General features: G+C 50.7%; 1 protein-coding gene across 5 annotated transcripts in view; it reads left to right on the top strand.

Annotated features, from left to right (window-relative positions):
- The window catches only part of Ccdc88c (coiled-coil and HOOK domain protein 88C), a 121,200-nt gene that overhangs the window by 47,384 nt on the left and 60,329 nt on the right, over positions 1–13,487 (top strand). For 3 of the 5 annotated variants that reach the window (XM_004837063.3, XM_013066828.3, XM_087195478.1), the window contains one exon: positions 3,867–3,936. The exons of 1 other annotated variant lie outside the window; for it this stretch is intronic. In XM_004837063.3, coding sequence (XP_004837120.1) covers positions 3,867–3,936 — 70 coding nt within the window. Of the gene's footprint in view, positions 1–3,866; positions 3,937–4,001; positions 11,516–13,487 lie in introns of those variants that run through there. One more of the 5 variants, XM_021245162.2, reaches the window with a different exon arrangement.

Below are 13,487 nucleotides of genomic sequence, written 5' to 3'. Positions count from 1 at the left end.
AGATGCTGCCCCTGGGACCTGCCACCAGCTGGGGTGACAGATGCTTCTTGGCAGAGTCCCTTCCCCATGTGTTTTGCTTCATCAGCTTGGTCTTGGGTTATTAATGAGATTTTAGATTTTGGATTTGAAACCTGGGTGGTGTCAGGTAGGGTCTGTCCCCTTATATATTAGAAAATGCTAGGGCCGGGGATTTGGCTCAGTGGTTCCACCACCTGCCTCGAAATCACAAGGTCTGGAGTTTGATCCCCGGTATGAAGAAAAAAAAAAAAAAGAAAATGCTCTCCAGCCCTGTTCTCCCAGGGCACTTGGAACTGAGCTGCCTTTGCAGGATCCAAACACACCCTCCTCAGACCTGTTTTTGTTTTTGGAGGTTTTGTTCAAAGCAATTAACTATCAATGGCCCATTCAGGATGCAGTTAGTCCACTTTGTTTATGAAAAGGACAATCCAAAATCCGGGATTTCCCCAGCATCTTATGGGAAGATCTGAAAGTAAACCTACCTAAAGGGGAGAAGGGAAGGAGGGAAAGTGGTACAGACTCCACCCTGCATTGTTATATTTGCATCACCACCCCCACCGCATGCTCTGCATGGCTCTCTGGGGACGCCTGCACCCCACGCCTGAGGCTGCAGCAGCACTGCCCCTGGTCCGAGGCGGGCAGATCTGAGGGCACAGTGCCCGGCCTCCCTCCAGTGTCACTTGGTCCCGCCCCTCAGCAGCCACCCCGGGTGGGACCAGGTGTCCCAGCTCAGCCTCCACAGTGGCTTTCTGTTCCAGCCGCCGGCAGGAGGGCAAAAGGGTCCTCTCTCTCCTCAGCACCCGGCTCACGTCCCAGCCAGACTGAGGGCCTGGCCTGTTGCCCTGCGGCTCCACCACTGCAGCAGCCGCAGGGCACACTGCCGGGCTTTCCTTGAGAGGACGGGGTGTGGGGGTGAGCTCACAGGCTACCCAGTCCCTGCCACTACTGATGGGCAGCCTCTAGCCGCATGCAGCAGACAGGGCCTCAAGATGTGGCCCATGTGTCTGAAGAAGTGAAATTTTTTAGTTAATTTGAATTTAAAAATTGATAATTTATACACAAGAAAGTGGGTTGTTTGTTTTTTTTTGTACCAGAGATCGAACTCAGGACCTTGCACTTGCAAGGCAGGTTTGGCGTCACTGAGCTAAATTCCTCAGCCCAGAAGAAAGTGGTTTTAAGTGTATTTGGAACAACTTGGGAATAGGAAAAAAAATTTTTCTGTACTGGGGATTAAACCCAGAGCTTCGTGCATGGCAGACATTTGCTCCACCACTGCGCTCCATCTCTTTACCACTCCCTCAAATTTTATTTTGAAACTGTTTTCCTAAGCTGCCCAGGCTGGCCTCAAAGTTGTGATCCTCCTGCCTCAGCCTCCCAAGTAGCTGAGATTCAGGCATGCACCATCACACCTAGCTGGAATCTACTTTTTCACTTGTAAATTTCATGAAATCTACATACAGTTTAAGTATTTCCAGTGAAAATTTAACATCCACATTGAGAGGTGCTGTAAGTGTAAAATACACTGGATTTAGAGGCCGTTTGGAAAGGTATGTGAAATATCTGAGTAATTATTTTTATGTTATATGTTGAAATAAGTATTTTAGATATAGCACCTTCATTAAAGTGTATTATTAGAATACTTTCTCCGGCTTCATTTTATTTTTTAAAGAAAATGTGATATTAATGTGTCTGGAGTTACCTATTTCTGGATGACACTGGCCCCCCAGCCTGCTTTTGTAGGGACTGCAACTGATGGCCCTTTATGGGAGCCAGTTAATGACTTGGGGCATTTTTTGGCTGAAGAACTGGTTCTTTAGAAACCAGTGGTGTTTTGAAAGGAAGAAAATTTTTTAAAAGTCTGTTCATAAAAAATTATTTCTTAATTGCACAGATGACATGTTTCTTGCAGGAAAATGAAAAAGTACTAAGTGAAATTAAACTTCCTACGACACTTTCTAGGGATACTTTGTTTAGATTAACAGTGGCATAAAAACACCACTTTGGAGAGACCTTCAAGCTTCTTTCAAGCACACAAACAAAGCTTGACTGCCCTTCCGGTATCTCATTTATGCTCTGATATGGGACTGAGTGTCAGTCAGACTTGGACAGTGGCAGACTAGCAGTGAGGTTTGGAGAGGGGCCGCTGATGTTCAGGAAAGATGTCCATGACTCTCTCCCACGGTGGACCCGGACTTTGGACTCTCATGTCGAGGCAGGGGAGGGCACTGTGTGACAGAATAGGCAGAGCTGGAGGAGGACCTCTTCCCCTGCCCGAGCTAGCTGGGAAGCCTGGGGTACATTCTGCCCAGCTCTGTGGGGGGATTTAGGGATCCTGGAATCCTTTGGTGACCAGGAGACAGTTTTTACGTTGACCTCTGTGAGCCTGAGGGGCAGCTGAGGCCGTCACACAGCTTGTACTTCTGTGCTGCACTCTTGGGACTTAGCACCTGGCACGAGCTTGAGAAAATGTTAGCTGTGGCAGATGAGGTGACAGGACCCCAGGTAGCACAGAAGGACAGTCCCACATGGCGTGCTCAGGAGTGGGTGAACTCACGGTGTCCCATCTTCCCCCACCCGATTTCCCACATGCGGAGGAGCCATAGAAGGCAGTGAGGGAGGGTAAAGTCACTGTGTGTCCTTTGAAGGGGTGGCCCCTCCTGACACGCCTGCCAAGGCCCCTCTCTCACTTCGCACCTCCAAGGTAGCTCTGAGATGTTCAGCTGGGCCTTTCGGGATTAGCCAATGTGTGAGGCCCCTGTTTCTCCATGAGTGCCTCGGGCAGCCTGCTGAACACAGAGCTTCCCGTCTTATGCCTTGGGTAACTCCTGACAAGCTGCCTCTCAGAGGAAACACTTTTTTTGTTGTTTGGTAGTGGGGATCAAACTGGGGTCCTTGTGCTTGCGCAGCAGGTGATGAAACCACTGAGCTAAATCCCGGGCCCGGAAACACTTTTAAAAGGCACAAAAAGAGCTTTCTCAGTGAAGAATTTCTGTAGGGACTTTAACAATTGTTATGAAATCTACACCTTTCTTAGGCTTCTGTAAAATTGGGCTTGTATCTTCTGATTTGTGACAGGGAAAGCAGATTTGGGCAAAGAGGAGAGTCCTGAGAAATGAGCTGGAAGATGCAGGTTGTGGGTTGCTCCTTAGCTCCCCCCTCCCCCCGCCCCCCAGCCAGGTGTGGTGGTCCACACCTGTAATCCCAGCACTCTGGGAGGCTGAGGCAGGAGGATTGTTAAATTCAAGCCTAACCAGGCAACTTAATGACTTAGACCCTGTTTCAAAATAGGAGGAAACAAAAAGGTCTGGGAACATAGCTTATTTTGAAGGCCCTGGGTTCTGCCCAAATAGAGGATGCCCAGACAACAGGGTGTGACGGGTGGCCCTCCTGGCCTTCTTCCCATTACTGGTCCAGATAGACGTGCCCCTCTCCCAGGAAGTCACCACTAACAGAAGTCTCCATATTTAGAACTCGGACCAAAGACCAGCTTAGCACTTAGATTCTGAATAATCAGGTTGTAAAGGCTTGGTAGCCTCTCTAATTTTTATTCCCTATTTTAATTGCATAAGCTATACAATAAAAGTAATTAAGAGTATCTTTTAAAAACACCCTGGCATGTCATTCGTCTTTCTTTCCAATCTCTATATATGCAGACATAATTTTTATTTGAGAATGATCGAGGCAGAAGTACATTGATATCTAAACAGTCCTTCCTATTACCTGGTATCTTCCTAGTTGCCATTTAGTGCCTGCACACTCCTCCAGGGACTTGATTGATATAATTTACTTAATTGTTCTTTATTTTTGGTTCCTGTTCTTAATGGTATTTCCCCGCTTTGTCTCTGTAGGAAGTTCTCCAGCAGCTGATCGTAATGAATTTGCCCAATGTTTTGATGATTGGCAAAGACCCACTGTCTGGTGAGTGAAAGGCCCCTTGGCCCCCTGTAGTGCCTGGGCAGTGCCATCGGCTTTGGACAGCTGTTGGCCACCGAGCTCTGGCTGCCAGCTTAGAGCCACACAGTGAAAACACGTGATGGTTTTGGTGAGATTTTAAAGAGCGGGTTTATTGCTCTGAGGCATTAAGCCAAGAGTACATTTATTCCTTAAGAACGAATCTGTCCCAGCCCGTCACATGTGCACGCAGAGGCAGATGAGGCCACTGCTTTGTCCCTGCCTAGAAGGCGGTGTTTAGGTGTCTGAGGCATGTGGTGTTCTCTCTGGGGCCTTGGCAGCCCAGTAAATGTGGAATCAGATTCCACAGTGATGGAGGGCAGTACTTTAGGCAAGAAATAAGTGTCTTCTTGGGGAGCTAACATCTGTCTTCTTCTGGGCTCCCACCCGGGACACCTTTCTCATGCTCCATGATAGAGCTCAGTAGGATGCTGTCATTTATTTGTCTTACCCTCGCTGGATTCTGAGTGCCTATTGGGCAAGGGCTCTGTGTCATCTTGGTGTCTGACGTTCAGTGTCAGTTTTAAGCTTCCAGAAAGTCAGAGCTTAATTCGTACCTGCCAGGCCACTCCTTGGTGACTTAAAAGAGGGCAGCAGGCTGGCTCCCTGCCCCGGGCACCCCTGGCTCACAACTTACACGCACAGCCCCTAGGCAGACTTACCCTCCAGCTGGCTTTCCCTTCATTCTATGGGAGACCTCATTAGCATCTTTGGACCCTGGGTCTGGGGCCCCTGCGATAGGTGAGATGTCAAGGAAGTCAAAACTCACACCCACAGAATGGAAGAGACCAGGGATCCCAAATGTTGTAGGCTTTTAGGGATGGGACCGCAGCTTCCTCCTGTTGACATCTCCTCACCCTGGTCTCAGTGGAGTCTGGCTATCTTTTTCTCTGCCTGTGACAGTAGCAGTAGCCAAGTTGAGGAGGAAAAGTACACCAAGTGACCAGCCAAGAATATGACTCGTAAGGATCAGTTCTCCCTTGTGCCACGTCCAGGGAGCCCCAGCAGCAGCTTCCTTGTGCAGGGCGCTCTTTGTGTGCTCCTGCCTGCCACGTGTCTGCCTTTTCTTTGTGTGAGCCCAAGAAAGATGCCCTTGGCCTCCTGCTGGCCTAGTGTGTGGCCCCTGAGCAATCACTGCCTGGCACGGTGTCTCTGCCGGGTGCACTTGAGCCACCTGGTGGCTCCTTGGCAACGAGCAACCTCCCCACTCTGGGTGTGTGTCCTCCTCAATGCCAGCTCTGTCTTTAGGCTGTGTGTTTTCTGGCTTTAGTTCAAGGTTCCTCCAGGGAAAGGTGGGGGATGCCAAAGCAGCCCATCCAAGCCCTAGCCTGGGGTCTGGGGCCAGTGGGACCCTTGGGATTTCTGTATAACTTCAGCCCAGCAAAACTGCTGCCTTCCTGGTTCATTTGGGTGCTGGTGTTGATGGAGAGTTGAGGGCGAGGTTGGGAATTCAAGCTTAGGTCTCCTCTGCTCTGGAGATGCTGGAGGCTCATTCTGGATCTCTCAGGGAGCCTGCCGTGCACAAGGCACTGAACACAGGTTCAAACATGGAACAGTGCTGGGGCTCAGTGGTAGAGAGCATGCCTAGCATGCATAAGGCTCTGGGTTCATGCTCTGCAAGACACACACATACACACACACAGACACACACACACACCCCAACCATGTGCTTCTGGGATGTGGCTGTGCCATTCCCATCTGTAGATCAGGGATATATTTATGAGCAGAGACTTCCAGGGCTTCGGTGACAAACCCTTGGTCACTTGGCCTGCAGCAGAGCAGCTGATTGCAAGGCTGAGCTTCTGTCTGTATCGTGCATGACCGCTCTGGTGTTGGTGGAACTATAAGCAACTGCCAGTATTCAGCCTTTTTGACCTACATTTTGGCAGAGATGGATGGTTCAGCTGAATAATAAACACATCCTCCTTGCCCCACCCAGCTACCTGTCACTCATGTAATGTGCCCACCCTCCTTCTGGTCTTCCTCCACCCCATTGTGGAAGCCTCTGTCCTTCCTGTTGGGTATCTCTCCTGCCAGAGGTGGAGAGATTGTCTGTGTGCAGAGAACACAGGTCCCCACCCCAAATCTGGCACTGAATGGAAATGCCTGTGGAGAAGGGGATGCTGATTTTTAAAAACAGCTTCATGGGGTCGGGGATTTAGCTCAGTGGTTTTGTCGCCTGCTGCACAAGTGCAAGGACCCGAGTTTGATCCCCGGTACCCCCCAAAAAATAAAAACATAAAAACAGCTTCATTGAGGTATAATTTTTGTACTCTAAAATTCTCCCATTTTAAGTGTATAATCCAGTCACTTTTATTTCATAATTATGAGAGGTGATCAAAAAATATGATGAACACTTAAATTTTAAAAAATACTACAGGTGGGGCCGGGGATTTAGCTCAGTGGTTCCACTGCCTGCCTTGCAAGCGGAAGGACCTGAGTTTGATCCCCGGTACCAAAAAAAACCCAAAAAACAAAAATCAAAAAAATACTACAGGTAAAAGACAACATTGCCATTAATCTACCTCAAAATCCTGTCCCCTTTTTTGAACATTGACTTTGGGGAAGAGCCAGAGGTCTCATGGTGCCAGATCCGGTGAATAAGGGGGACAAGGACACAGTGTAATGTTTTTACCAGCCTGCCTTTCTGTCGCATGGCACCTGGCAGTGGCATTCACATTTCTGGTCACACTTCATAAAGACAGGAAAGAGGACTTCCAAAGCTGCTTCAGAAAGTGGCAAGAATGATGCGATAAGTGTGTTCGAAGCGAGGAGGGTATCTTGGGGATTAATGGCAATGTGTCTTTTACGGTAATACATTTTTTTTGAGACAGGGTCTTGCTGTGTAGCTCAGGCTGGCCTTGAACTTGCAGTAATCCTCCTGCCTCAGCTTCCCAAGTGCTGGGATTACAGGTGTGTGCCACAAACCACACACACACACACACACACACACACACACACACACACGGCTAAATTTTTTTTAGTATATGTGCTGCTGAAGGGAGCACCTGGTTAAATTTTTAAAATGTAAACATCGACTGTGTATTTTTGTGTTTTTTGGGGGGGGCATACTGGGCATTGAACTCAGGACCTTGTGCTTTCGAGGCAGGCGGCAGAACCACTGAGCTAAATCCCCAGCCCTCGACTGTCTATTTTGATCATCTCTTATATATAGAATTGTGCAGTCCTCAGCCTAGTGCACTTTGAGAATGTTGCAGGGAAGCTGGTTCTCACCCACTGTCAGGTAACTGAATGGCCCGGATGTCATTGGGACGGGGAGCAGAACCCACCTTTGCACAGGCCCTGGTGGGCTGGCTGACCTGCCAGACCACGGCCTCCGCAGCTGCCAAGAGACCGGGGCCGATCTCGCCCAGGTGCACGGGGCATGGATGGGTGGGGCTGACATGGCTCCTGGGGGCTGTGAGAGCAGGGACCACTGGCAAGACGCAGATGCGAGTTCCAGAGCCAGAGAGGGGTGTTTACACATTATTGTTTTCAGTTTTAAATTTTAAAGACAGATGTGTGAAGCATTTTGTGTTTCTTTTTAAACGAAGAATGCAGTTATTTTTTAATTCGGGCGGTTGCCCAGGCCAGAGAGGGTATACGCTCCCCTCCTTCATTCTCACAGGTGTGGCAGGGACGTTTGTGTTCCTTTTGGCAGATGATGACACTGTGCTGCTAATTATAACATTTTTTACAGTTTGAGGTTATTTTTATGTTTTGGGTAAATATTATCACAGCGGAACCAGGTCCCAGATGCCAGTAGAGATTCTTGTCCACCCCATGACACTAACAGGTCCTGAGAGGCCAAGCGTTTGTTCCCCTTCCTCTGCCCTGCAAAAGGGCAGCCTCACCGCTCCCAGGCCATGTTCTGTGTGTCCAGCCTCCTTCTTCACTCTTCTCCCAGCGCTGCATGGAAATCAAGGATGGTAGGGAGAGGAGAAAGTGCCTCATGCGCTCAGCTGGCTTTGGAAATCCGAGTAGCTCCCCTCTTAGGCAAAATCCTGCCTCTTACACCGAGGTTGCTCCCCTGGCTCGCCTCTGGGTGTCCTCTCTGATCCAGTTGTGGTTTTGTAGTGATTCCCCATACCCCACACCCCTGGGGTGACATCTGTGTGGTGCCTCATTACTGGGGGCTCCCCAGAAATGAGTGTGGCCTGGGATCTGGTGGGACCCTCTGGACCCCTCTCCCCCTGCTGTGAGATGATGACACTTTCCTGCCCTGGGACCGGGCAGCGTACAGGATGCTCAGGACTAAGGTCGTAGGGTGCCCTGTGTCTCGCCGGCCAAATCTCATCTGTCTCTTCTCCACATCTCTTCCTTCAGCCCCGAGCTTGGGCTCTGCCTCTAGGGTGTGCGCAGGAGCTAAGGTTCCTCTGCTCCACGCGAACCCTCCTTCTAGCCACTACCACCTTCTGCCTCGCTGCTCACGGTTTGGTTCATCCACTCCCAGCGTGGCTGCCCAGCACTGCTCTGCTGAGACTGCCCACTCTTCTGTCCCTGCTCCTAGCACTGAGCCTGTTTCCTCGGCCTGCTGCTTTCTTCCTCAGGCACCCACGGGAGCAGCCCCAGTAAGCCCTGTTCACGGCCACCTGCTCAGTGTGCCACCCCCCACCCTCTTCACCCTGTTCTGCTGCCCTTTTTCTCACAGTGCGCATCACCTGTATCGGACCAGCCAGTGGACTTACTTCCCCGTGTCCATTGCAGTGCTCATTCTCCTCTGCTGCCGTGCAGTCTCCAGTGAGGGTAGGAATCGTTAGATTTTTATTGTGCTGCCAGTGCATCCAATGTGGATCAGTGCCTGGCATGTAGTAGGTGCTCAGTAAACAGCATAAATGCTGGAGGCCCACTTCTGTATCCTCTGTATCTTTCTGTCCTCTCCCCACTTTGTGTTCCCTTAAGCTGGGGTTCCTTACAGCTGTTTTTCTTTGTTTTTTTGTTTTGTTTTGGTACTGGGGATTGAACTTAGGACCTTGCGCTTACCAGGCAGGTGCGGCACCACTGAGTTATATCCCCGGCCTGACCGTACAGCTGTTTAACCATATGCTTGCATAAAAAAAGAAATGACCAAGCGTCAGTGATCAAGGTTAAATGAGAGTCCATCCCTGCCTGGTGCCGGGAATGTGCCTCTCCCAGGCCAGAGATGGCCCACTGAAAGCTTCACTGCCTTGCCGGCTGTGTACCCATGTAACATGTGTGTGGTTTATTGGTGAGAGTATTCTACAAGAAGCTGTATGAAATCCAAGAGCTCTGTTGTATCTGTGAAATGAGGGAGGCTGTCACATGTGAAACGATGAGATTTGGCTGACAGGAAGCCAGGGTGTTAGCAAATTAATTTCTGGGATGAATCCTAAGGCGGTCGTACTGGAGGAGAGCATTGTTTTCCCTTCCACGGTTTGTATCCAGATGACGTGATGCTGATGGTTTGCAGATTCATAAACTGCTGAGCCCACTTAAGTTATGTAGACTAGGAGGAAAGCAGACTTACAGGTGCAGAAACCCAACCCAGAGAGGTGAGGGACTCCTTCCAGGATGCATGGTGTGGGGGTCAGCAAGTATTTACCACTATGAATTTTGCAGGTCCTTATAATTGTGGATGATTGGCAGAACGACTGGCTGCCACCATTGTTCTGCCTGGGGAAATTCTTGCATTTAAAGACCACGCGAGGTTCCCAGGAGCCTGCAGAGAGACTGTGATCCTGGGTTTGTGTTCTGCAGGGCCCTGTCTGTGCATACAGCTGGGACTTTTGAGGACAGCCTTGGGGCTTTGTCATTGCTGCTCAGTAGTCTGGCCCTCGGTCCTATGTGTCCTGCTTCACATGGTGGTTACAGAGTGACTTCTCATGGCACTTTGAGGGTTGGACTGCCTGTCCACATGGAGTACCCCAAATGTCCTTACTGTCCAGCTAAGTGCAGGACCTTGATGCATGTGCTGCTCAGTTTCTGACCTCCCAAAGAGAAAACTGGAATGCCCTGGTATCCTTCCTCATCTTGCCTGCCGCCCGTGGCCAGAGGCACACAATGGAGCTCAGCCCAAGCCTGGCCTCCGGGATTCAGTGACCCTGGGGAGGTGGGCTGCCTCTGCTCAGGAAGCCTTGTCTGTGTTGGGGCAGGGCGGGGAAGAAGAGAGGATGCAGGGTGGCATGAGTGTGCTTCACAGCCCGCAGAGGGGATGGTGGGTCTGTCTGGGAGGTTCCTAGAGGCTGTGTTTGGGCAGGGCTTTGAGGATCTCTGAACAGAGAGGCAAATGTGTCTGTCAGCTTTCCATCACAGTACCAAACATCCAAAGTGATCAGCTTACAAAGAGAAAGGGTTTATTTTGGCTCACAGGTTCAGAAGTTCTAGTTCGTGGTCAGTTGCTCCTGATGCTTTAGGTTTCAGAGCCCAGGACAGAGCAAAACTGCTCACCTGAGGGCCAGGAAGCAAAAAAGAGATAGAGAAGGGGTCAGGGTCCTGTGATCGCTTTTGAGAGGACGCCCTAGTGACCTGGCACTGGGCCCTGCCTCTCACAGGCTCCACCACCTCCCAGTAGCACAGTCTAAGCATTCAGCAGGCCTTGGTGGACATGAGATCCGACTGCAGCAGGGAGGAAAAACTGGAGAGGAGGAACTCAGGGAGGAGAGGGTCTGGAGCCTAGGCTTTGGTGACAGCAGAGGCAGACCGAGCTCCTGAGAGTTCATGGAGTTCCCTACTGAACTGCGGTGTTGGCTTGCTCCCTGTCCAGGCCTCTGGTTCCATGGTAACCTCCCCTCCCCAAGCCCACACTGCAAGGAGGGGGCACCCAGCTGGCTGGGAGGCCAAGGGCTGGGTGTGCGAAAGGTTAGAGACCTAGTGACCTCCCGAGCAGCCAGAGGGAAGGAGGGAAGGGCTAATACTCTGGCTTTTCTGAAACTGCTCTTGCTGCCCAGATTGCTCTTGGGGAAACGGAAGGGCGTCCAAGGTGTGGTGGGCTGGGGTCTGCAAGGGGGTGAGGTGCAATTCTTGAATTTTTTCCCTAGCCCTTATTTTTGTTTCATTTCTCCTGGCCTTTGTTCTCTAATCCTACTTGTTTTATTGTCATTATTATTTTTGCAAAAACCATAGGTCTTTTGAATGAGGAGGGAAGAAATAAGTTTTTTTAAAAAACCTAACCTTGCAAGCATTCTGATTGGGTTTTTTTTGTCCCTGGGAGAGCAGAAGAGCCCCCAGGTGCTGCTCTAGACAACACAGTGCCCGGCCGGCCTGCCCCTGGCTTGGGGTGCTTGCTGGTTCCATCCTGAGTCCCTCGGCCCTGTGTGGTGCTGAGGGGGCCACTGAGCTGGAAGCCAGGGCTTTGCTTCCTGGGAACGTGTGGGGCTGGTTCCCTCTGAGCACACTGCACGCTGGAGGCCGCCCTGTGGCCAGAAGGGTCTGCTTGGATACCGGGCTTTGTTTAGTAAACTTCCCGGTGATGGCCAGTGCCCAGAGAGCTCTGCTGGCTGCAGTGACCACGCCATGGCTTCCAGCGGGACTGCTCTCTGCAGTGGCCATCCGAAGAGGAAGAGGGAAGAGACATTGTTTGTCAAAGGTCATTCTGTTCACCTGTGCTGTTTGGGGCTGAGGCTTTGTTGGGAGGGACCCTTGCTCTGATCCTCTCCTGCCCGCCCCGCACCTTGCCGTGGCCAGCACAAGCTCTGGTCTCAAGCTGAAGCCTTGTGGTTGACGCTCCTTTTTTGTCCTCTTCATTGTTGGATGCTAGGAAACAAATTTGCTCTCGATAATCTGCGTTCTTGGCAGGCTGGCAGAAGGGGAGTCATTTTGATACTGCTGGTGTTCTGAGGCTCGATGCAGTTTTAGATTGTTTTACATAACCTGGGGGAGCTGTCTCAGCTGTCTTCTGTGTGCATGGTGGTGCTGGGGGACCCGTGGGGGAGGGACTGGCTTGATGCAGGTGACAGAGACACTGCACTGTGAGGGGCCCCTGGTCCCGGTGCACTCAGGAGACCCCTGGATTATTTCCCATAAGCTCCATGCCTTCAGGTCCACAGCTGATAAACGTTTGTTGGGTGACTAAACAAGTAGGGGAGTGCCTGGTTGCATTAATGCCTGGTGAGGGCCACGTGTGGTGACTTCTGGGCGCATGGCAGCTGGGAGAGGGTTTCACAGGGGTTGCCCCTGCCCTGCTCCCCCAGAATGTGAGCCAGTGTGCAGAGGGCCTGCCTCCTCCCTGTGGATGGGGCAAGGATGATGTGGGGCTCCCTTTGGGCTATCTGCATTGCTCCTCAGCAGGGCTCTGGAAGGTGACCCGGCTGTTCAGTGTCATGAGCGCCCACCATTGTGGTAAGCCCTGGAGGGTCCGCCGGGCTGTGCCCAGCGCATGTCTGGGATGTCCCTGTACACAGAGAGAAACAGAGTCATGTTGAAAGTGCTATCTGTCCATCTGTGGGACAGCCCCATCATTATGCTTAGGAAATGACTGGTTTTTAAACAGAAAACTAGGGAGAGCCAATTGTGGTCCAGCCTGGCATATAAGTCAAACAAGAGCACAGTGTACAATTACTAAGAAAAACATTCCTATCCATCTCCGTGCAAGACAAGAAACTGAAACCCGTTGGTTTCCTAGGTACTTGATGGTAACAGTATTGTCACTCAGTCAGCAAACACTGGTGAAATACCTGCACGGTTTGTGTGCGGGGAGGGGAGAGTGTAGGTGGTGGCAGCTCCAGGACCAAATCTCTGTTCTGTGACTTGGCCTCTCTAAGCCCGGTTCTTCTCTGTAAGATGAAGATAATGTTGCTGTCCTTTTGGGATTGCTTTGGGGTGAAATGAGATGACAGTGTGTGGTGTGAAGATGCAGTAAAAGTGGTGTGTAGGGCTGTGGGATGGCAGCTCAGCTCTGCCGAATCAGTCAGGACTTCTAGGTGTGCCTGGTTTAGACCCTCAGTCCTGAGGTTAGCAAGACAGGAATCAGCTCTTCTTTGACCCCTGTGGGTCAGATAAGCACGGTGCCTCCTTTCCGACCTCTGCAGGGCAGAGGGTTGGGGTTGGTTTGGGGCAGGAAGGGCTCTCTCTCGGGAAGCAGTGCTTACCTGCTTTATCTTGAATCCCTGCCTTCATACCTCAGTCACCATTTGGAGTTGACAGGATTTAGTTTCTGTATCTAGAAACTAGGACGTGTGACCTGAACGTTTAAACAGCTGTTTAAGAGAGATATTGCATGAGACATTCTCTTATATGAGAAACCCAAAGTGTACATCATTTAAGGAGCAGAATACAAGGTAGATAATAGGAAGCAGGGAGATGGATCTTTTGCCAATGGGAAGAGGACCAAGAGATGGGGCTGGGGGAAGGGGATGTAGAAAGAATTGAGATGTGTTGTGGACATATACCAACTCCCCACAATGAATGCAGTGTACACATGTGTACTAATAAAAATGCCAAAAGGGGCCTGGGAGATTGTGTACGAGTTGAGGAAGATGGGTTTTGTTGTGTGTGCTGATGTCCTTCGAGGGGCAGTCTGTAGAGTCCTGTGTTCAGAAGGCAATGGCCCAGTTCCACAC

The sequence above is a fragment of the Heterocephalus glaber genome, unplaced genomic scaffold (genome assembly GCF_053883595.1).
Source record: "Heterocephalus glaber isolate CG9 unplaced genomic scaffold, H.glaber_assembly_v1.0 deba00001608, whole genome shotgun sequence".
Lineage (NCBI taxonomy): Eukaryota > Metazoa > Chordata > Mammalia > Rodentia > Bathyergidae > Heterocephalus > Heterocephalus glaber.
This window is presented reverse-complemented; position numbering and strand designations above follow the sequence as displayed.